Genomic DNA, 23136 nt, shown 5'->3' on the forward strand with positions numbered 1-23136 from the left:
GCTATAGCCCCATCATTTGCAGATAGATAGTTTTTATGCAAACTAAACCACTAAGCGCTATACTACAGGTATGATTATTTTTGGGAATTAAGTCCCCTACCTACCTCTATAAATGGTTTAGTTAGCTTTTTGGGGGTGATGGTCTTCTTTTAAGAATACTAACTCTTTCAATACACTAGACATTGTAAATGAAGGCACAATTGGTTTGTTACTATTACCTTTGTTATGCGCATACATCCCATTGCAAGATTAGGGGCAAGGTTGACTGCCCCTTATCAATAATGTCCAAAATGTCTGAAAATTTCTGAAAGTCTATGATCATCCTTACTGCTATTTAGAAATACTGGTTCTTTGACATTATTATTAAACCGTCTATTTATGGCTCCCCTTGTGCAGTGATCTCACTAACCTCTGACATGTCCTAATTTCTCACATTATATGCAGCTCTCATACCTCATCATAGATATATTAGGCTGTAACTGGTTTACAGTTAGACATGTATTACAGCCTGGAAAGAGTAATTCTGATAATATTTGGCGAAAGCTTGGAGGTCGATGACTAAAATCACAAGGGGTCAATTTCAGCACTGCTCATTGGACAGCTCCTCAGGACTAGTATACTGCTGACATATGGAATAATGCAGAACACTATGGGATGATACATCGCAGTAGACAGGTCAAGTTCAGCGCTGTTATCTGTATAATTATTAATCAATGATTGTTAACTAACTCCAGCCAGTATTATACATATTATAGCTATAAAGGATTAGTCTGGTGGTTAGTAAGGTTCTGTCTAGTGATGGGCGAGTGTGCACTGCTTGGTACTAGATTGAGAATTAGGGTGCTCAGATACTTGCTCGGCCGAGTATTGTGGGTGCTCGGATGTGTTGTTTTTGAAACAATGAGCAAAAAGGACCAGCTCGCTTCACTGAATGATGAGAGCAAGAACCCAAGTGAGAGCCACTTGCAGTATCTGAATGGCTCTCACTGGGTGTAGAAACAATGTTCTTGGACATAGTGTGACCAGAAATATAAAAAATCTGTCCTGCATTCCCTGGGAATGCTTTGTTTATGGCTGGTTGTATATGGGCAGAGAGCCGAACTGGCCAATCATTGACTTCCATTATACTCGTTACTCGCGTCCAGTTTTTCTGAGCTTCTGACCAGCTAGAATTGAGTAACAAACACTCAAGTATTTTAGGGCTCGCTCATCACCACCATCCTATATCATACACACTCTAGTTATACAGTGTCTATAATGACTAGTAGTAGCCATGTCTACTGTCACGTACGGTGGTTGCCTAATGACGATTAGTCGCTATGTCTTATTCCAACCCACTACATGGACAGATCCTTGTTTCACACAAACCATAGTTTTATAGTGATTGACTTGTGACAAGTAGAAGTCATGGCTAGTTAAGGTCCAGTCACACTAAGCAACTTACCAGCGATCCCAACAACGATAGGGATCGCTGGTAAGTTGCTAGGAGGTTGCTGGTGAGATGTCACACTGCGACGCTCCAGCGATCCCACCAGCAACCTGACCTGGCAGGGATCGCTGGAGCGTCGCTACACGAGTTGCTGGTGAGCTCACCAGCAACCAGTGACAAGCCCCCAGCGCCGCGTGGAAGATGCTGCGCTTGGTAACTAAGGTAAATATCGGGTAACCAACCCGATATTTACCTTGGTTACCACCGCACGGAGCTACACGTGCAGAGAGCAGGGAGCAGCGCACACTGAGCGCTGGCTCCCTGCTCTCCTAGTTACAGCACACATCGGGTTAATTACCCGATGTGTGCTGCAGCTACATGTGCACAGAGCAGGGAGGAGCAGCGCACACCGCTTAGCGCTGGCTCCCTGCTCTCCTAGCTACAGCACACATCGGGTTAATTACCCGATGTGTACTGCAGCTAAATGTGCACAGAGCAGGGAGCAGCGCACACTGCTTAGCGCTGGCTCCTTGCTCTCCTAGTTACAGCACACAACTGGTTAATTAACCCGATGTGTGCTGCAGCTACATGTGCACAGAGCAGGAGCCGGCACTGACAGTGAGAGCGGCGGAGGCTGGTAACAAAGGTAAATATCGGGTAACCAAGGACAGGGCTTCTTGGTTACCCGATGTTTACATTGGTTACCAGCCTCCGCAGAAGCCGGCTCCTGCTGCCTGCACATTTAGTTGTTGCTGTCTCGCTGTCACACACAGCGATCTGTGCTTCACAGCGGGACAGCAACAACTAAAAAATGGCCCAGGACATTCAGCAACAACCAACGACCTCACAGCAGGGGCCAGGTTGTTGCTGGATGTCACACACAGCGACATCGCTAGCAACGTCACAAAAGTTGTTCGTTAGCAGCGATGTTGCTTAGTGTGACGGGGCCTTTAGACCTACTTCCCGAATAGCTTCTCCAGTGACTGTGGCTGCTTTATGTAGTCTTGTCATTTTAATCTTGGCTGGTAAGAGAGCTATTCATTATTGCTCAGTAACTAGCACCAGCCATGTCAATTAGCCGTATTATCAAAATCTTCCTGTTCCCAAGCAGGACACAGTAAGGCAGCTGCAGGAGATAATCTGTAAAATAAATGCGCCCCATCAGTTTTTTATGCAAAACACAATTAATAATCACTTGCACTACTCCAAGCTGTACTCTGTAAATTAGAGGTTGAAGGCCAGAAGAAATCCAGCTACCTTTGAGCTGTAATAAATCTTCAGTTTCTTAGTAGATAACACTTCTGACAATGTTCCTTGAATACCAATTCTCACTATGTTGCAAATAACCTCCTTAGAATAGACGAAAAGAGCAAGGTCTTCATCTACCCCAGGTAAAACACAAAATGTCCAGAATAATCAAGCATGAAATATTCAACAGAGCAGCCCACAGGTAAGGTTACACTGACTGACCACCATTGGCTAATCGGCTGTGGTTTAATAGCCTGATTAGACAGGAGCACAGAGCGATCATCAATGGACGGTTCCGTGTCTTTGTTCTCAGCAGCATGTCCTGTTTACATAAGATGATTTGCTGATAAGAACGATGATTTTGTTTAACCAGGCAAAAGGATTTCTGCCAACAAACAGCCACCACTTTGGTTGTATAAGGGGAGTATGTAATCATGCAGTATAAATGTCTCTTTATGGTCCGATATATGGACCAATCAGCGGTCGTTTAAATGCCCATTTACACAGCCAGACCAAGGCAAACGTTGAGCACTGAGCGAGCTGTAACAAGTTGCTCAGTGCACCGAGGCTGCCATACCTCTTCACAGACGATGCACTACCGAGAATGACTTTTTGCTGCCACAGTGTGAGTCCTGATTACACAGGATGATGCACCACTGAGAATGATCATTTTTTATGTTGCATAAAAGGTCGTTTCACCTGGCGATCCGCAGCCTTTTTATAACTGTGAAATGAGCGTTTCTTAGAGAGCTCCTTCACAATAATCTTGTAAATGCTGCTTTAAAGAGAACCTATCAGGTACAATATGCACCCAGAACCACAAGCAGTTCTGGGAGCATATTACTAATCTCTGCCTAACCGTATACACTGATAATGTGTATTCTGGAGAAAGGGATATATGCCGTACTCACACCACATATTATAGTTAGAAATTTATATCTCTTTATTCTTTGTAGGCACAGGTCAATGCATTTCGAGGGACGCAGCCCTCTTCATCAGGACAGCAGACCAAGGGACATAAATGTAGCACCCAGCGAAGGGGGTACTCGGTCCTGGGTGGTAACAACTGGAAATGTCACTTTGGTGGCCGTTGCCCGGTCCTGTGCTCTGGACCCCTTTTGTTAATGGGGGGTATTTACAGGGGAGATAAGAGTTTTTGTCATGTGACGCCACCAGCGGGTTGTGGTTAGGGATGGAAAACCGCTGCTGCTTAACGTAGGTACTTCCAGGGCTGGTGGTAGTGGCAGCTCTGATGGTAGGCCCTCCGGCAGGTAGGGCTGTGCCTGGGAGATATAGAAGGGCAATAATGGAGACCACACCAGGTTGTCTTTAACAGTCTCTACTCACTGCGGACCCAGGGGTTGCTGGTTCAGGTCCACGGAGGACCAGTGCCAATGTAGTGACCCAGGTTGCTCTGTCCCTGGAACTCTCCACTCTCTGTAACCCCTTCAGCCACCGGGCATTTTGCATTTTTCTGTTTTGCTTTTTACCATTCTTTCTTCCTCTGTAACTTTTTTATTTTTCTGTCAATCTTGCCTTATAAGGGCTTGTTTTTTGTGGGATGAGTTGTACTTTTAAGTGAAATTATAAGTTTTACCATATAGTGTACTGGAAAACGGCAAAAAAATTCCAAGTACGGAAAAATTGCAAAAAATGTGTGATTGCACAATAGTTTTTGGGATATTTTATTCACTATGTTGACTATATGGTAAAACTGATGTATCACTGTAATGCCTGAGGTCGGTGTGAGTTTGTAGATACCAAACATGAATAGGTTTACTTGTATGTAAGGGGTTAAAAATGTTTTACAAGCCTATCTAAAAAAAGTGGCGCACCTTATGCGCCATTTTCCGAAACCCGTAGCGTTCTTATTTTTCTGGATCTTTGGCTCAGTGATGGCTTATTTTTTGCGTCTCGAGCTGCCGTTTTTAAAGGTACCATTTTTGCGCAGATGCTACAATTTGATCGCCTGTTATTACATTTTGCGCAAAAATTGCAGCGACCAAAAAACGTAAATTTGGCGTTTGGAATTTTTTTGCCGCTACGCCGTTTACCAATCAGATTAATTGATTTTATATTTTGATAGATCGGACATTTCTGAGCGCGGCGATACCAAATATGTGTATATTTTTTATTTTTTTAACTCTTTAATTTTCAATTAAGGGGGGTGTAAGGGGGGTGATTTGAACTTTTAGGTTTTTTTAATTTTTTTTAATTTTTTAAATATTTTTAACTTTTTTTTATTTTACTAGTCCCCCTAGGGGGCTATAGCGATCAGCAATCTGATCGCTCTGCCATATCTCCAGATCACAGGTACAGAGTTGAGAACTGCAGATTTGGTGCTATACTTTCAATGACGGCTGTATTCCGGCATTGAGAGGAGGTGACTCATGTTAGCTACAGGCATCATCACATGACCCTGTGCTACAATGGCAACCACCGAAAGTCACGTGATTATGTCACGCGACTTCCGATGGGGGCGGGGGTAAGTCACTGTAATGGCGGCGCGCATATATATCTCGCTGTCAGATTTTGGAGATGTAAGGAGTTAATAGTCGCGGGTGGAAGCAATTTCACTCGCGATTAGCAGGCACACATGTCAGCTGTTGAAAACAGCTGATATGTGCGCGGATCACAGCGACCTGCCCATGGCGGGGGGCGGGGATTAACAGCACACGATCCATGACGTACCCAGTACGTCATGGGTCGTTAAGGGGTTAAGATTGAGTCCCTGTAGCGTGGAGCGTTTGGGGACCCCGACGGTCCCTTGTGGGGTACAGTCTCCTTCTCCGTACGGCAGGCAGTGCGGACCCTGCAGGGAGGTAAGTGTCCGAACCCTGATCCAAGTTTACTGCTGATTCCCCCGGATTATTTGGTTCGGTGAAGTACACGAAGGTGTCCTCACTGGGCAGGTATTTGCCAAACAGTTTACCAAACAGTGTAAAACTTGTGCTTGACCTAGGGCCCGGTGCCCCGTGCGTCCCAGCAATATCTCTGTACCCTTCCTGGTGACCTCTCTCCTGTACCCCCGGAGTCACTGTTACACGGACCCTGTTCCGGCATGTCCACACACCTCTCCTGTGTGCTACTGGACTCTGTCCTCATTACTGACTCACTGACTGACCCCTCCCACCAGGCTGGCTATACCCAGGGACTCTGGGCAACCTGCCTGATCTAATAGTATGGGTGTCACTTATAGGTTGCTAGCCGGACACCGTGCACATACACGTGTGAACAGTGCCCTATGCACGCCACTAGTGTGCAATTTTATCATCTAGCATCACCCCCTCCATGTTTGGTAGCGTGTGAGTGATTGCTCCACCTTGCACCTGTGAAGCCTCCATCATTATTGAGGGGATTAGCTGCATTCTGTCAGTGCATTAGATTCTTTGGCCTGGGCTGACTGGATCAGTTGCCCTCTATTTGCTGCAAGTATATTAAATTTATGGGGGAGCTCTAACTCTTCTTTTTGTTGCTTTTTTCTCATTTATCTATAGTAGTGCGCATGACTGGAAGTGTCGGGACATTCAGAAGTGCGGTCACAGAGAACACAGGTATGCACATCACTGCTGGTGATGCTGCATTGAATAGCATCTTAATATACCCCTGTGGGCGTGCTAACGTGCTGGGAGGGCGGCTAGTCGGGGGATATAACACCCTTTGGACTAGTCCCTGCCCTCATTAGTATATGATATAAGATCTTTAGAAATAACAACAGACGAGGTGGCGGAAAACTTGACACGCCCAATGGAATATGTCACCAGACATCCACGGAGTGCAACAATATGAAGTCCGCCAGGTGGACTATAACTTGAATAGAAGGAAAAGATATCGGCACATCCAATGTAAAATAATTTCTTTCTTTATTGTCACATAGTATTAAAAAAAGTCCATCCATATTTAGAAGACCCTGACGCGTTTCCGACGCGAAAGAGCGTCCTTAATCAGAGGCTGTGATTAAGGACACTCTTTTGCGTCGAAAACACGTCAGGGTCTTCTAAATATGGATGGACTTTTTTAATACTATGTGACAATAAAGAAAGAAATTATTTTACGTCGGATGTGCCGATATCTTTTCCTTCTATTCAAATCTTTAGAAATATTTTTTCTAAAGATCCCTTTATCAATGCTTGTGTGTACAGGGACGGTTAGGCAGGGATTAGCAATATACCCAGAACTGCTCGTGGGTCTGGTTGCATATTGCGCCTGACAGGTTCCTTTAAACAGATCTTCCCAACATTATAAGGCTATGTTCACATGTTGCATTTGCTGCTTTTTTCTGCAGCCAAAACCTGCTCTCTTGGCAGTAAAAAAAAAGGCTGCTTCCATAAATCAGGTTTTGCTGCTTTTGTCATAATATAATGTTTAATAAAGCAAATTTCATTCACCACAAAAGCAGCAAAAACAGAGGGGTTTCGTATTGCAGCGATTTTTCACTTTCTCATTACTCTCAATAGTGAAAAAAAGCTGCAAAAATGCTGAAGGAATTGACGCGCTGCTTCTTTACAAAACGCAACAGATTTCGTTTTATCAGGAAAAAAGCAATTGTGTGCATGAGATTTCTGGAATTTCAGCTTTTCCTGGTACAAGCAGCTTTTCATTTGAATAAAACTCATCAAAAAAACGCTGCAAAAACTGCAGCAAAAATGCAACTTGTGAACATAATCCTGATATCCCACAATGTGCCACATTTCATGACTATGATCATACTAATTATTATAAAAACTGTGCATATTAATGACTGTTGTGGCCACCTGGGGAGTATCTAACCTGAATAGTAGGAGGTTTTAGTACGTTGGTCCCTTGTGCCTTTTCCCTATTGATGAATCCTTCGGATAACAGGGATACACTGCCAGGATTGCTGTTCACATAACATTGCTAGCATTGTTTTAGTATGCAGTATTGTGAGAATTGTCGGGTGATTTCTGTAGCCTGGATTCCTTATGGGCTTTAACTTAGAAGAAGTCTACAGATTAATTGTGACAATGCTCTAACACTACAGCAGGGGGGTTATTTAGGCAATGTAGTGATCTTAACACTTTCCTGCCTCTCCTAGGAGACCTCCTGCCTTTAGAAGAGGCAGGTAAGTAGGTTCATGTAGATGAAGTCTAGACAGGCCGATTGTTGAGGGCATTATGTCCCCACTGAATCCTCTGAAGCCTCTTGTACGGTTCTCCAAACAGAAGTGAGAAATGGAGAAGTGCTTCGTGTGCTCTGAAGAGTCAGTGTGAGGCACACACCTCAAGCTGTCCGTCTTCTGCAGACCCTCCCTCTCACAGGACCGAGAGCTCCACACTAGAAGAACATTGCACAGAGGAGCAGCAGCTACACAGCTGTCATTGCTCTTTACATGGATGTCTCTGTAAGATGAATGACATCTTCAGATAAGAGGTTACAGACACTTCCATGGAATGATCTTCAGCTCTTTGTGATTAGCAAGATACATTCAGACTCTTCAAGAGAAGAGTTAGAGAACTGAGCAATGCATTGTAAAGAATATATTCTCCTCAGTACCTGGATACAACTTTACAGCTAACCCACATTTGCATGACTAAAGAGCAGTCAACACCTATCTACTAGCTAAACACTTACTGGAGAAGAAGAACCTTCCTGAGGACCACTTGCCATCCTCAGTGTGCAAGATGATCACCGGACAGCTCTCCAACAGCACCTTGCTGCCCAGTAATGGGAGCCAGCTAGTGCCCAGCCTACTGCCAGACACAGCTGTGCCCCAAAACAGGGAGATGGCTTTCTTCATAATCCGGTGTGTGATTCCATCCTTATACCTGATCATCATCATGGTAGGACTTCTGGGCAATGTTACCTTGGTGAAGATTTTCATTACCAATAGTGCTATGAGAAGTGTTCCCAATATTTTCATCTCTAGCTTGGCTGCTGGGGACTTGTTGCTGCTGGTGACCTGTGTGCCTGTGGACGCCTTCAGATTCTTCTTTGAGGAGTGGATGCTTGGAGAAGTGTGCTGCAAGCTTATCCCTTCAATCCAACTTACCTCTGTGGGAGTATCAGTGTTCACCCTCACTGCTCTGAGTGCAGACAGGTAAGGCTGCTGGCTGTGCACAGTGTATACTGTGGACCACGATCCCTATGCATTGTGTATCTATTCCTTCTCTTTGTCAGGATATATAATTGTGAGCAGACAGGAATAGAGGTATGTTTTTAACCCTTAGTGCTTGAATACATCACATTAGTGCATTTCACAGCCTATATTGACATGTTCTAATATATAGATATTTTTATTATTTGTTTATGCATTTATGCTATACTTTAGCATTGTAGTTAAATAATTGACGTCACTTAAATGAACCACATTAAAATGTTTCTTTGGATCAGATTAGCTGAAACATATAAAATAAATCTGCCTGTACGTCTTGTTATTTATTATTATTATTAATAATAATAATAATAATAATAATAATAATAATAATAATAATAATAATAATACTGCTACTGCTAATAATAATAATAATAATAATAATAATAATTATTATTATTATTATTATTATTATTATTATTATTATTATTATTATATCTTTACATCTGTTTCCTGCATGGCGACTTACACTAAAAACATTGTGCAATATTAATTGATTAATTGGTACTCTGATAGGATACATTCATTTATGAGAATTGTAGCTAAATGCACAAAATTGCGCATACCTGCACAACAACATGATAAATCTGACGCATCTTCCTTGCGACACCTCATGGTTGTAGTATATAAACACCAATATTTTCTGCTGGACAATTGTACCAGCCTTCAAAACATGTGATAATTTCTACGACGTTGCCTAGCCATACTGTTCTGTAGATATATTTCAAAGTGCTGTAGTTAGGTGTCCCATATCGGCATTCCATCAGGATCATGCCACTTAATTGTCACTGTCAGAACTACATGAATGTGTGAGCTGATAGAGGCAGATGCTGGCTGCATAACACTGCCGACATCTACTGTGTTTGGAGCACCATACATCAGCACCTGGAATGCACATGTGAGAAAGTATTAAAATATCATATATTTTGCTCATACCACATGCCCACTTTGTTGGTGCAATTTGGGACAAAATTTGAAAGTATTTCCGTAGTCAATCTGCACCATACATTTCAATGTCCACTGATGCAAAGGATACCCTAAACTTGGCTTTCATTTGTTCTCAAGAAACTTTGCTGAGTCTAGATTATGCATGTTCATGAGAAATGTCTTAATTATTAATCTAATCCTGAAAAGACACAGTCTCATTAATATTTGAGGATGGAACTTACAAGATGTATCCATTAGTAGCTTAGATTAAGCAGATTTGGAAGAACGTGTGTAATTTATGATTTATTTTACATATACGTTATATACCTTATCCAATTACGTCTGTGCTATCCTGTAGGTTTTGAATGAGTTAAATAATGTAGAAAAGTCATTAATGCAAATCTATGATACTGTATACATTGACGTACATAGAGCAACAACGTGCCTTTATTAATTGAAGCCCTCAAGAGACAGTTTGTCTGGAATAGAAAGTCTTATCTCTGAAGTTTGTATTACTTTTATATGTCTCAATTTAGAAACAAAAATACTAAGTTTTAGAGATTGGCAAATAAATCCGCAGGGTCCCTGGTCCAGCGACCACCTCAGTATTCCGTGACTGCTGGATGGGGGGCCCTATGTACTGCCCCCTGCTTTTTGGCATCCTCAGTTCCTCCTTTAAATAGCCTGCTGTCACATCGTAAGTGCGTCACGCTACAATAATGATGTCACTCCAGGTCGGCTAATCAATGGAAGGAACAGAGGATGCCAGCAGGTAGCTGGTGGTCCAGGCTCAGAATACTGGCCTGACTCATGACCTGGCTGCTGGAGCAGGGTCTTGACAATCAATATCTTTTAAACCTGTTATCATTGAACAGTTTTGCTCAGTTTTGTGGTAAAGAGCTAATCTGATAACTAATAGGTTTTGTTAATGAACAAGATCGTTACAAGGCATTTAATAAAGTGGGACTTGTGAATATAAACAATCTGACTCAAAAAGCATAAAGGCAGTTTTTCCTGTATCCTGTTACTGGAGATAATGCTTGACATGGAGAATGTATGGCACCTTTGAAACCACAGATAATGTGAGTGATTACCTATGTTCTCTGAAGCTCTTCTATGTAGTTTTTAAGATTAGAACGCAATTTCACATGTTTTCTTCATTCATTAATCATACCTTGATCCTATATCTTTTGTCTAATACTCGTATTTGCAGGAACGTGGTTGATTCATCAAGACAATCGATTCTGTGGCATTTTTGTTTTCTGTTGCATTAAATTAATTGGTATATTTATCACACAACTAGAAATTCTAGCAGGCTAACTTGAAAAATAGGCTCAGTTGAGAATTGTGTGTTATATATGATACTGAAGCTGAGCGTCATATAGACAGCACATAGATAGTGTCATAACTCAACTCTGGGGTTCAGTCTGGTGACCTCTGATTGTGTGATTGGTTTCCCTCTTCATTGACCATAGCATGTTTTGCATCGGTCCAACTGCTGTTTGCGCTCTTGTCTTTCATTTCCTTTGCCTTGCCTTTCTATTTTATTTCTATTCAAGTGTGTTCCCTTTCTTTTTTTTTTTAAATTCTTTATTTTTAAGTGAAAACCTTCAACATAACATAATACAGTTCTTATGACCAATCAGGCCAATTTGCACTACAATACATATATCATTAACAAGATGCCAAACGGGAAATATATATTTGTATCTTGCTGAATCACGTTCCTTCATATATCTCCTCCCGGGTTCCTGATAAGTCTAGGTTCCACCACATTTTTGCTTTAATACAGATTCACATTAAAACAGATAACGAAGGTGACTCACAAATACATGTAAAACAAGAAAGATAGAAAGGCTAGAGAAGAAAGAGAAGTTATTAGGCAATCAGTGTGAGAAGAATAGAAAAGTAGGAAGAAAAATGGGAGGGGGAGGGGAAGAGAGGGGGGGGAGAGAGGGAGGAAATCGGGGGGGGGGGGGTAGGGAGGGGAATTCAGCTAAGTGTTGCAAACTGCGGTTCCATCGGTAGCCACATCGCCCCCCACCAGGACACTATATTCCTCTGAATGTTGGAAGTCCAACCATTCTCGCCAAGTGGACCAGAATTTCTCATATGTATCATGCAGCGAGGAGGTTAAATCCTCCATGTACATGAGGTCATTGACCTTATTGATCCATTGGACCAACGTGGGAGGGGTCGTGCTCCTCCATCTTTCAGGTATGCATACTCTCGCAGCCATAATAAGGAATTTCCTCAAAGAATTCTTATAGGTTTTTTCAGGGACCCCACAGTGATGCAATAGGGCAGCAGCAGGTCCCAGCTCCTCGTCATTGCCAGTAACCTGGCGAATGGTGTCGGACACTCCCTTCCAGAAGGGCCGGATCGCCTCACACCCCCAAAACACATGTAAAATGTTACCCTCTGCTGTGCCACATCTCCAACATGTGGGGTCTACTGTTGGAAACATGACATGTAACCTGGAGGGTACTCTGTACCATCTGGATAACAGTTTATAGCTAGCCTCCTGGAACCTGGAGCTGATGGAAGATGTGTGTGCCAATCTGAAGATCCGTTCCCACTGTATTGGTGTCAGCTGAATACCCAAATCACATTCCCATTGTGAAGCAAACGGGGGAAGTTGTTGGTCAGGGGACGAAGACAAAAGTGAATAAACCACTGAAAGCGAATGTCGTATTGTGCCTGAACCCATACACAATTTTTCAAACTGTGTCTTAGGACGTTGAAAGTGGGTCCTAGCTGGGAGACTACTGAAAAAATGCGTCAATTGTAAGCATCTCCATAGACCCAGTGGGATGGGATCCTGTCTAACCCCCAAACCCTCCACCTGCGGCCAGTTGTCCCGAATCCCAAAGTCTTCCACCCGGTCCACCCCGCCCCGAACCCATGCCTGAAATACTGGGTCTGTTCTACCTGGTTCAAAAGCAGGATGGCTCAAGATCGGTGTCAGGCTCGAGTGTCTGGGTATCAACTCCGATTGCACCTTCCCAGTATTGCAGTATGTCACGGTTGGTCCGATAGTTGGATGTGATTTCAATCTTGCAGGGACCTCAGAGAGTACCCACGGTAATTTGTTGAGGGGTATTGGGGAAAAGGACTGCTCTATCTGTACCCACGCCTTCTGAGACCCGTTCCTGCACCAGTCAATCATTCTAGTAAGATGCCCAGCTAAGTGATATCTTCTTATATCTGGCAACCCAATCCCCCCACCCCCCTTGGTCCTGTGTAAGATAGCTCTTTTTATGCGTGCCGATTTACCTCCCCAAATGAACGAAGACTGAATGGATTCCAGAGATTTGAAGAATCCAGACGGTATTTTGATTGGGAGCGCCTGTAACAGGTAAAGAATTCTGGGTAGGACATTCATTTTATATATCTGGCATCTGCCAAACCAGGAGAATAATAATTTCCCCCATCTGTCACAGTCTTTCCTGATACTAGATAACAGAGATGGGAAGTTCTGTGAGTAAAGTAGACCCAAGTCACTGGTCAGACGTACCCCCAGGTAATTTAGGGATTGGGCTGCCCATCGAAAACTAAACGATGTTTTCAACTCTTCCACTTCTTTAAAAGTAAGATTTATGTTGAGAGCCTCAGATTTTGTGAAATTTATCTTAAAGTTTGATAGGCTGGAGAATTTCTGAAACTCCCTCATTAAGTTTGGGAGCGAAATCCTTGGTGCCGAAACGAAAAACAGAAGATCATCCGCATATGCAGCTACTTTATGTGTTGCCTGGCCAACCCCAATGCCTGTAATATCAGAATTGGCTCGTACATGTCTGAGGAAGGGTTCTAGCGTCAGGATGAAGATTAGCGGAGACAATGGGCATCCTTGCCGGGTGCCGTTAGATATTTTAAATGGGTCGGACAGAATCCCATTTACCCGGACTCTTGCCGAGGGTACCGAGTATAAAGACATGATCCAATTCATCATGCCGCGTCCCAACCCAAGACAACCGAGCGTGGCTTCCATAAAGGTCCAGTCTACTCTGTCGAAAGCCTTTTCGGCATCTGTTGACAGAAGCATAGACGGTAGACCCCCCATTTTAGCTTTATGTATCAGATTAATGGCCTTAACAGTATTATCCCGTGCCTCACGGCCCGCCATGAAGCCCGCCTGATCTGGATGAATTATTGAAGAAAGAAAAGGAGCCAACCTGTTCGCTAAGATCTTGGCAAATAATTTTGTGTCCACATTCAGCAGGGATATCGGGCGATAACTGGCGCATTGTGTTGGATCTTTCCCTATTTTTGGTAATACCGTAATATGTGCTCTCAACGAATCTGCATTAGGGGTTGAGCCCTCTGAGGCCCTGGAATTTAATGCTGACAGGAGGTGTGGAGATATCATCTCTGTAAATTTTTTATAGTAAATCAGGGGAAGGCCATCCGGCCCTGGAGCTTTTCCCGGTTTTGATGACGTAATTGCGTCCACCAGTTCTTGCTTTGAGATTGGAGTTTCTAACATAGCTATGTCAGAATCTTCCAACCTCGGCATTTTTGCTTCTCTGAGGTACTCTGAAATTTTTCTTTCAAAAGATGATTTTGACTTCGCAGGGTCATTTGTCTCTAGATTATATAAGGACTCATAGAATTTTTGGAACGCCTCCGCTATTTCTACCGAAGAGTGTAATATTGAACCCTGGGGATGTGATGGGGATATTTTTGATATAAAGGTTGTCGCCTGTTGTTGTCTGAGTGCTCTCGCTAAAGTCCTGCTGCACTTGTTCCCGTATTCATAGAAGTGTCTACGGCATCTATTAAGGACCCCCTTTGCCTTGTTGTTAAGTAATTTCCGCAATTCATCCCGAACTTTAAATAAGGATCCCCCCAACTCTGCTGAGGGCATCTGCTTATGTTGTGTCTCTAAATCCCTCAGCTGTGTGAGCAACCTGTTAACCTCCAATTCCCTTTCCCTCTTTCTCCTTGCCCCTTGCTGTATGAGCACCCCCCTAATGACGCACTTGTGAGCCTCCCAAACCGTTGTTGGTGAAGTGTCCCCACCCGCATTCATTGTAAAGTATTCTGTCAAAGAATTCTGTACCATCTGCAGGCTTCCCGGGTCCTCCAGCAAGGAAGTGTTCAGCTTCCACTGCCACTGCTGTGGAATCGGGGACTGCAACAAGACCGACACTGTGCAGAGTGCGTGGTCAGAGAAGGTTATGTTGTCTATCTGGGCTTTAGAGATCCTTTCAAGGTCTTTGTGTTTCACAAAAAAGTAATCCAGTCTGGAGTACACTCCATGTGCATTTGAATAGAAAGAGTAGTCTTTATCGGACGGGTGCAGAAGTCTCCATGTATCCACAAGCTGCTGTTCATGTAACATGCACCGCAGCCTGCGGAGAGCTGATGTAGGATGTGCCGAAGTGCCTGTCGAAGTGTCCTGCGCTGGGTTTAGAGCAATATTGAGATCCCCCCCTAGTATGAGTGTCCCCTCCACGAAGTCCTCCATTGACTCCAGAAATCCCGCCAGGGTGTCAATCTGCCCTATATTGGGAAGGTATATGGATACCAGAGTGTAAATATGCCTGGCGATCCTGCCCTTCACCATTAATAGTCTGCCCATGTCATCACTGCGAGAGTCCATGAACTCCCAGGGAATTGCGCGAGCGATGAGGATGCTAGTTCCTCGGGACTTCGGGTCTGGTGAGAAGCTATGGTATGCCTCAGGGAACCAGCGTGATGTTAGTTTGAATGGTTTATGTTTGCATAAATGCGTTTCCTGCAGAAAGGCAACTTGGACCCCATTTTTTTTTAACGAGTTTGCCAGGATAGACCTCTTACCCGGGCTATGTAGTCCTTTTACATTTAGTGTCCCATATTTCACTTCCGAGACCCCTGATCTGTGCATAGTTATGTCAAGAGCTGTGGTGTACCCCCTACGGGAGAGGACGGGATATGAGAGAGTGGGATAGGGGATGGAAGGGAAGAGGGGGTCAGAAAAGTCAGGAAGGAGAGAGAAGGGTTCAGACCCTACAGAGAGAAAAAACGCAGAAGAAAGAAAGAAACCAAGAAGGAGAAAAGGATAATGAGTTAGAGAAAGAGTACGTTAAGAGTTAGACAAAATATAATTATAGACCGTACCGGCTGGCCTAAAAGAACGACCAGTACAATTATACACTCTAAAACTATACAGTCTCACTGAAACGTTCGGAGACCTGGTGTCCTCCTAACGGGAGAACCACCCTTGGGGTGCGTGGAAGACCAAGGGCAGAAGCTGAACAGGCTCTAGGCAAAAATGACATTGCTATTTTAAACTACAAACCCACATCTCACCCCCCCATACTGGGACAGGGCGGTGAGAGGCACAGAACTTAGATGACTACCAAAATTTCCAGACTATCCTCAAAACTTAACAATTCAAGGGTCCTTATAACCCACATGGAGAGGAGGGGGGGAGAGAGAAGGGGGGGGGGGAAGAAAAAAAAAAAAAAAAAAAAAAAAAAAAAAAAAAAAGAGCGAAAAGCATGAATACTTCAGGACATTTCGCAAGACCTTAATACAATATTATGATGACCACACCAGGCCTAAAAATATGGCCTATCTCCCGCTCCTCCCACCATGAGACAAAAAACCATGATCAAACCCGAGTCATCAATCTGGCTCCTCCTGGGAACAATAACCGATCGGCACGAAGTCCCTGGAACTTTTCTGATATCTCGCAGGCAGACGTCTACTTCCTCTTTTTCTTTGGGGTAACCCGGCAGGTCTGTCCATCAGTAGCCAGTTAGGCATTTCCACCGCAGGCGTATCAAGAAATTGGAAGAGACTTTCCACTTCCTCCGGATGCTTCAGCAGGAATTGGTCCCCTTTGTGGCGAACTATTAGGTGAAATGGATGTCCCCATCTGTAGGATGCTCCTTTATCTTTGATCTTTTGCAAAATTGGCATAAGTTGGCGTCTCATGTACAGGGTTCTGGATGATATGTCAGGAAAGAGCTTGACTTCAGACCCTTCATATGAGACAGTTCCATAGGTCCATGCATTTCTCAGTATGGCTTCTTTATCGGTGTAGTAATGTAGTCTGCACAGAACATCTCTTGGTTGGGCAGTATCCCCCGGGCCTTGGCGGAACACTCTGTGGACCCTATCAATCACATAAGTGGTATCCTCAGCAGCCCCCATCACCTTGTTGAATATTAGAGTTACAGACTTGAGCAGGGCATTGGCTGTTATCACTTCTGGAATGCCTTTCAATCGGATATTATTTCGCCTTCCCCTATTCTCTTGATCATCTAATAGAATGGCGACATTTTGCAGGTGTGTTCTGGAATTGGAGAGATCTTGCTCCAGTGTGTTAACTCTTTCAAATAATGTAAATACGTCTTTTTCCACTGCTGTTGTGCGTGTATCCAGAGCGTCAATGTCCCCTTTCACAATAGACAGGGCCCTTTCATGTGCCGCCTCCATTTTGGTCACTAGTATGTCTAGATCATTTTTGGTAGGGAGAGCTGACAGTAATTGCAATATGCGATCTGTTTCTGCAGAGAGACATCCAGGGTTAACTATAGGTGTGATTTGGCCTCCAGTTTGCTTCCCCTGATTGTTTGGGGATGAGTTTTCCTGGGAACCTGATATCCCTTGAGAGTTCATGCTGTCTGTGCTTACAGGGTTAATTCCCTCAGCACCCACGCTCCTGTTCTCTGCATCAGCCTGACTTCCTGATCTTTGCTGTGAGGTTGGAATTCCCCCTCCTCCCTCCTCCTGTATATGTCTCACAGCGGGCTCTCCTCCTGTATTCCCCTGCATCGCTGGTGTCTGGAAAACACGTGGAGAGCTTGATCCTGTCAGCGCTGCACTGACACCGCTCTGTACCTCTGTGATGTGAGTCTCCCCTGCCGCTTCCACACCATGTCCTCTGCTAATTCCTCCTGCTGCAAGCGTCTGCCTCGTGGTCGAAGGTGCCATGACAGGAGCAGGCCTGGGACCCGGGGACAGCTTCCCACTTCTGAAAAAGTGATCCACCGCTGTGCTGCCGCTCCTCAGCGCTGGTGGTCTGCTTGGTTTGTCTGTGCCTTTCTTTCCAGGCATGTTTGGAGGTGCCTGATGGGTTGTAATTTGTAATCTGCCGCCTCAGCCTGCGGAGCTCTTAGAGAAAGCGTCCGCCTGCCATCAAGCTCAAGCCACGCCCCCCGTGTTCCCTTTCTTATTTGTTTGCCCCATCACATCTTGGGAGGGGGTTATTTATACTCATCATGCCTGTACTTGCAGTGCTGGCTATATTCTCAGTTTAGAAAAATCTTGCTGTTAAATTGCTTTTTCCTTTGGTTTGTTTGTGTGTCCCTTTCCAACATTCTCCCATTCTGTTTCATTTGGAATTTGGAGGGGCTTCACTTATTTTATGTCTTTTTGGATTTCTTTCAATTTTTTCCATCTTCCTTGAATGTGAACACGTCTTTATCTCTTTTGGAGAGACACTTGGTTTATAGTTTATAGCGCAGTTAAGGACACCGATGATCAGTTTAGTGGGGGGCACCAATGCCTAACTTTAAGTTGTCACCCTCTGTGGTTAAACAGAGACAAAACATGGTCAGATTTAGGGTACTTCTAGTCTGTATGGGGACCTGTGGTTAACATATCCTCCTTGTATACAGAATTAAAAACTTTATTCCTGGAGATCGCAGAAATTAAGGACCAACGGCAACAGGAGTGTTCAATCCCTACTCATGACCAAGGTCATCAGTTTACTACATTAGAACCTAATGTAAAGATGCTGCATTGCTTCGATGGTGACCGAAGTATGTATTCCCTGTAAATTATACTTGTTTATGTCTGGTATCCTCTGGATCTGAGAGTAACAAGTGGGTATTATTTTATCTTTACTCCATTGAAATCCACAGGCCTGGGCTTTTTCTTTGCCTGATGATTCTCTGGAGTTGGCCTCTGCAAAGGAATTTCTCTCAGCTCTTGGCCTCATTTATGACAACCCTGATAAATTCACTGTAGCTGAATCTGATATTCATAGATTGGTTCAGGGAGGTCATAGAATGAAGGACTACTGCTCAGAGGTTTGACGTTGGGCTGTAAAGACCTCTTGGAATGACTGCTCTTCGGATTCAGTTTTTCCAGAGACTGTCAGATCAGTTTAAGGACAGAATGACTTACAATTCCTGTCTACAATCTTTGGAGCAGACCATGACTCTTGCTATTCTTCTAGAAATGCATCTAAGGGATAAAGACTAGAGTTGATTGAACTTCCCAAAAACCGGGACCAGCAGATCACTGCCAGATTTAAAAATAAGTCCGATCCGCTCCAGAATCTGGTGCCCATATAAGTCAATGGGCACCAGAATCCGGAGATTAAAAACATCTGTGGAGGGGATAGGGGGGTAGGAGCGCACACTCTATACTCACCGAGGCGGTGTCATGGCGGCAAACTCCTTTCTGGTCATGCTTTTACCTTCCAGAGCTGACAATTCAATATTCACTACTTTTCCCACCCACCAGCACGTGAAATTGGTTGCAGTTAGACCCCTCCTTGAGTGTCAGCGTGTCAGCTGACTGCAACCAATCACATGCGGCAGGATGGTTGGTGGGCGGGGAAATCAGTACAAGTGTCTGCGGGTCAGTATGGTGGTAAAAAATAAACAAATAAATAAAACAATCGTCAGCACAGATATAGCCCACGGCTACAGCCCCAGCTATCGGGCTGTATCTGTGCTACGTATCCAGTGCCAACAGTCACACATGCGAGGCTTTGCCGGGTGATGCCATGGAAGACTCTCATGAGTCCCTCGCAAGTGTGATTCTGGTCTAAGAGAAACCGCATGCGGCTTTTTTTAAATTTAATAAATAATAAAAAAACACCCAATGTGCAGTCCCCCCCAATTTTCATCGCCAGCCAAGATAATTCTGGCTTGGGGCTGGTATTTTCAGCCTGCAGCCGCCTGGTATTGCCGCATCTATGAGATGTGACAATCCCGGTGTGATACCGGCTCTTCCCGGTGGCCTGATGCGGTGCCAATTGGGGTAATAAGGGATTAATAGCAGCGCACAGCTGCTACTAAGCCCTTGGTTTGTGATGGCACAGGCATCTATGAGATACCTGTATCACACTAACCTGTAAATTACAGTAAATAAACACAGACAGAGAAAGACCTTTATTTGGAATTAAGTACAAAACGCACCCTCCTTCACCACTTTATTAATCCCCAACACAGCCCTGCAAGTCCGGCGTAATCCACACGAGGCCCCACGCCGCTTAAGCTCTGCTACATCTGAATATCACAAAGAGAGGCTATAGAGAACGACCACTCACTGTGAGCTCCAGAGAATGAATGAGCTGCGCAGTGAGCGGTGATGTCACTCAGGTCATTTGCATTCACAGTCCTTCACCTGTGATCACAGGCAACCTGACCTCAGGTGGAGGTCACTGAGTTCACAGACCTGCATCTCCCAGCAGAAAATTACAGTTTTTTTGGCCAAGAGATGAATATTTGGTGCTGAAATTTTTACACCATATACCTGCATCCAATCTACACCTCCTGGCAAAAAAAACATGGTGTTTTGACGCATTTTTCTGCGCGGGGTTTTGCCACATTTTTTTGCCAGGAGGTGCACATTTGGTGCTGAAATCATCTGCACCAGATTTCAGAACCATAATTTCCACCTGCTGGTAAAAAAAAAATTTTCCCACATTTTTTGGGCCAAGGGATGCAAATTTGGTGCTGACATTTTTACGCCATATTCCTGCATCCACTCTACACCTCCTGGCAAAGAACCGTGGTGTTTTGCCGCATTTTTTGCCGCATTTTTTTTCCTCGACTTTTGCCGTGTTTTTTTGCCAGGAGGTGCACATTTGGTGCTGAAATCTGGTGCAGACAATTTCAGCACTAAATTTCTACCTGCTGGCAGAAATTTTTTTTTTTTTCATTTTTGGGCCAAGGGTTGCAAATTTGGTGCTGATTTTTTTTCACCGTATTCCCGCATCCAATCTATACCCCTTGGCAAAAAAAACGTAGTGTTTCAATGCATTTTTTTTATGCGTTTTTTTACCACAATTTTTGACTCGGTATTCTCAGCCCGCAGCCGCCCGGTATTGCCGCATTTATTAGGTGTGACAATCCCGTTGCATTACTGGCTCTTCCCGTTGGCCTGATGCGTTGCCAATCGGGGTAATAAGGGGTTAATAGCAGCACACAGCTGCTACTAAGCCCTAGGTTTGTGATGGCACAGGCATCTATTCTACCTGCATCACAAACCTGTAAATGGATGTGAATAAGCACAAACACAGAGAAAAATCCTCTATTTGGAATAAAGTACAAAATACACCCTCTTTCACCACGTTATTAATTTCTCAGGTACATTAATGAATTTCAAAAAAAGAATAAGAAAAACCATAAGTATGAAGATGCAGGTTCCAAGAGTTTGAAATTATCTGTGGTACAAGTGTCAGGTCTTTTTTTTACAGGTGTCCTTGAAGACTAAAGGCCCACACAGAGATAAATCTAAAGACTAAACACACAGAGATAAAACTTTGGCAGATCTGTGGTTGCAGTGAAATCATGGACATATTGTTCCATTTGTACACAGCCACAAACCTGGCACTGATTGTCCACAATTTCACTGCAACCACAGATCTGCCGCAGATTTATCTCTGTGTGTGACAGGGCCTTTAAACAGGTTTTGTATTTATACCTACATTTGTGGAATCAGGTTCTACTTTGAATCTTATTGATCATGACTTCGCTATTAACTGTTGGTTTAATGTGTTTTATCTCAGTCTTCCTATTCATCTTTAAAGGATTGACAATCCTCCTCTTTCTCAAACCCACTTGACTTCTTAAGGTGACGTATGTATGTATGTATGTATGAAGGTAGGGATATTACAGACTGAATCAATTTGATTCATGTTGTTTCCTTCTTTACCTGTAAAATTAGTGTTAAGCTTGCTCTGGCTCGTTAAGGCTGCTTTCACACATCATTTTTTTTGCATCAGGCACAATCTGACTCAAAAACCTATGCAACGCATGCGGCGAAAAAAACGGATCCGTTGCATAAGTTTTTCCATGTGGCCTGTCCATTTTGTGACAGATCCGGTTTGATACTGAGCATGCGCAGTTCAAAAACCGCATCCGGCTGCCGGATGCGGTTTTTGTTGTGGATCGCCGCATCCGGCGTCCATAGGCTAGCATTGTTAATCGCACAAAAAACGCTGCAAACAACATTGCATTCGGCCGCCGCATTGGCTAATTATGCCGCAACCGGCAAAAACCAGACGCAACGCAAGGCCATGCGGCACAATCCGGCGCTAATACAAGTCTATGAGGAAAAAACGCATCCAGCGGCAAAAAAAAACGGATGCATTTTTTCTGCAAAGCGCCAGATTGTGCCTGATTGCAAAAAACTGATGTGTGAAAGCAGCCTAAGCACATTCCTACTATCAATTAGGAGACTCAGGAAGTTAAGTCTTGGGGCGAGTGTTGTTTTTCTAGTTGTTTATCTAGACCCTTGGCTTCTGTGAGGTCTCATCTTACAGAATTCATTCAGGACGTTGATGATTTTCTGAGACTGAGTATGAATTTTTCTGACATAGGACCTATGATAGCAACTGATCAAATTCGTACCAGGTGCGAAAAATCCTAAGTCTCATTTGTTTAAAGGGAACCTGTCATCAGAAATTTTGCTTTAAACCTAAATGTTTCCCCCTCTACAGCTCCTGGGCTGCATTCTAGCAAGGTTCCTGTTGTTTTTTTGCTCCCTTTTAAACCAAATATAATACTTTATAAAGTTGTACCTTTTGGGATGCAAATTTTCTAAATCGTCCATGGGGGCGGGCTCTCTGGTGTCCGTTATGTCCATCCTGCCGATTTACGCCGTCCACCAAAGCAGCATCAGGACGCCACCTAGTGAGCCCGTGGTCCGGCGCATGCGCAGTGCCACTGTAGCGGGACTGTGCACTGCGTGCACAGTGTGACCGCTGGTGACGTTTGCGCAAGCATGAGATTATGGGTGGCGCTGTGTTGTCATCGCATGTGCCCGCCCATAATCTAGTGCCCGCGCTTTCCCCTCTGCCTCCAGCGTTCTGCGCAAGCGCTGGCCAGATGACCGCACGTCCCCTCTTTCCCATCTTTCCCTGTAACAGCAAATAGATGGGAGGAGCGGAGCAGGACACCACCTGTTACGGCCAGCGCTTGCGCAGAACGCTGGAGGCAGAGGGGAAAGCGTGTGCACTAGATTATGGGTGGGCACTTGCGATGATAATCACAGCGCCGCCCATAATCTCGTTGGGGGACGTCGTAAATCGTCAGGATGGACATAACGGACACCAGAGAGCCCGCCCCCATGGACTTTATAAAGTATTATATTTGGTCTAAAAGGGAGCAAAAAAACAACAGGAACCTTGCTAGAATGCAGCCCAGGAGCTGTAGAGGGGGAAACATTTAGGTTTAAAGCAAAATTT

At 44.1% G+C, this 23136-nt stretch overlaps 1 protein-coding gene across 1 annotated transcript in view; it reads left to right on the top strand.

Moving 5' to 3' along the window:
- The first annotated feature begins 7990 nt into the window (after positions 1-7990).
- The window catches only part of NMBR (neuromedin B receptor), a 614661-nt gene continuing 599515 nt past the window's right edge, over positions 7991-23136 (top strand). The window contains exon 1 of the mRNA XM_075338240.1: positions 7991-8735. Within this exon, the coding sequence (XP_075194355.1) occupies positions 8320-8735 (416 nt within the window). The 5' untranslated portion in view covers positions 7991-8319. The remainder of the gene's footprint in view (positions 8736-23136) is intronic.

The sequence above is a fragment of the Anomaloglossus baeobatrachus genome, chromosome 3 (assembly GCF_048569485.1).
Source record: "Anomaloglossus baeobatrachus isolate aAnoBae1 chromosome 3, aAnoBae1.hap1, whole genome shotgun sequence".
Lineage (NCBI taxonomy): Eukaryota > Metazoa > Chordata > Amphibia > Anura > Aromobatidae > Anomaloglossus > Anomaloglossus baeobatrachus.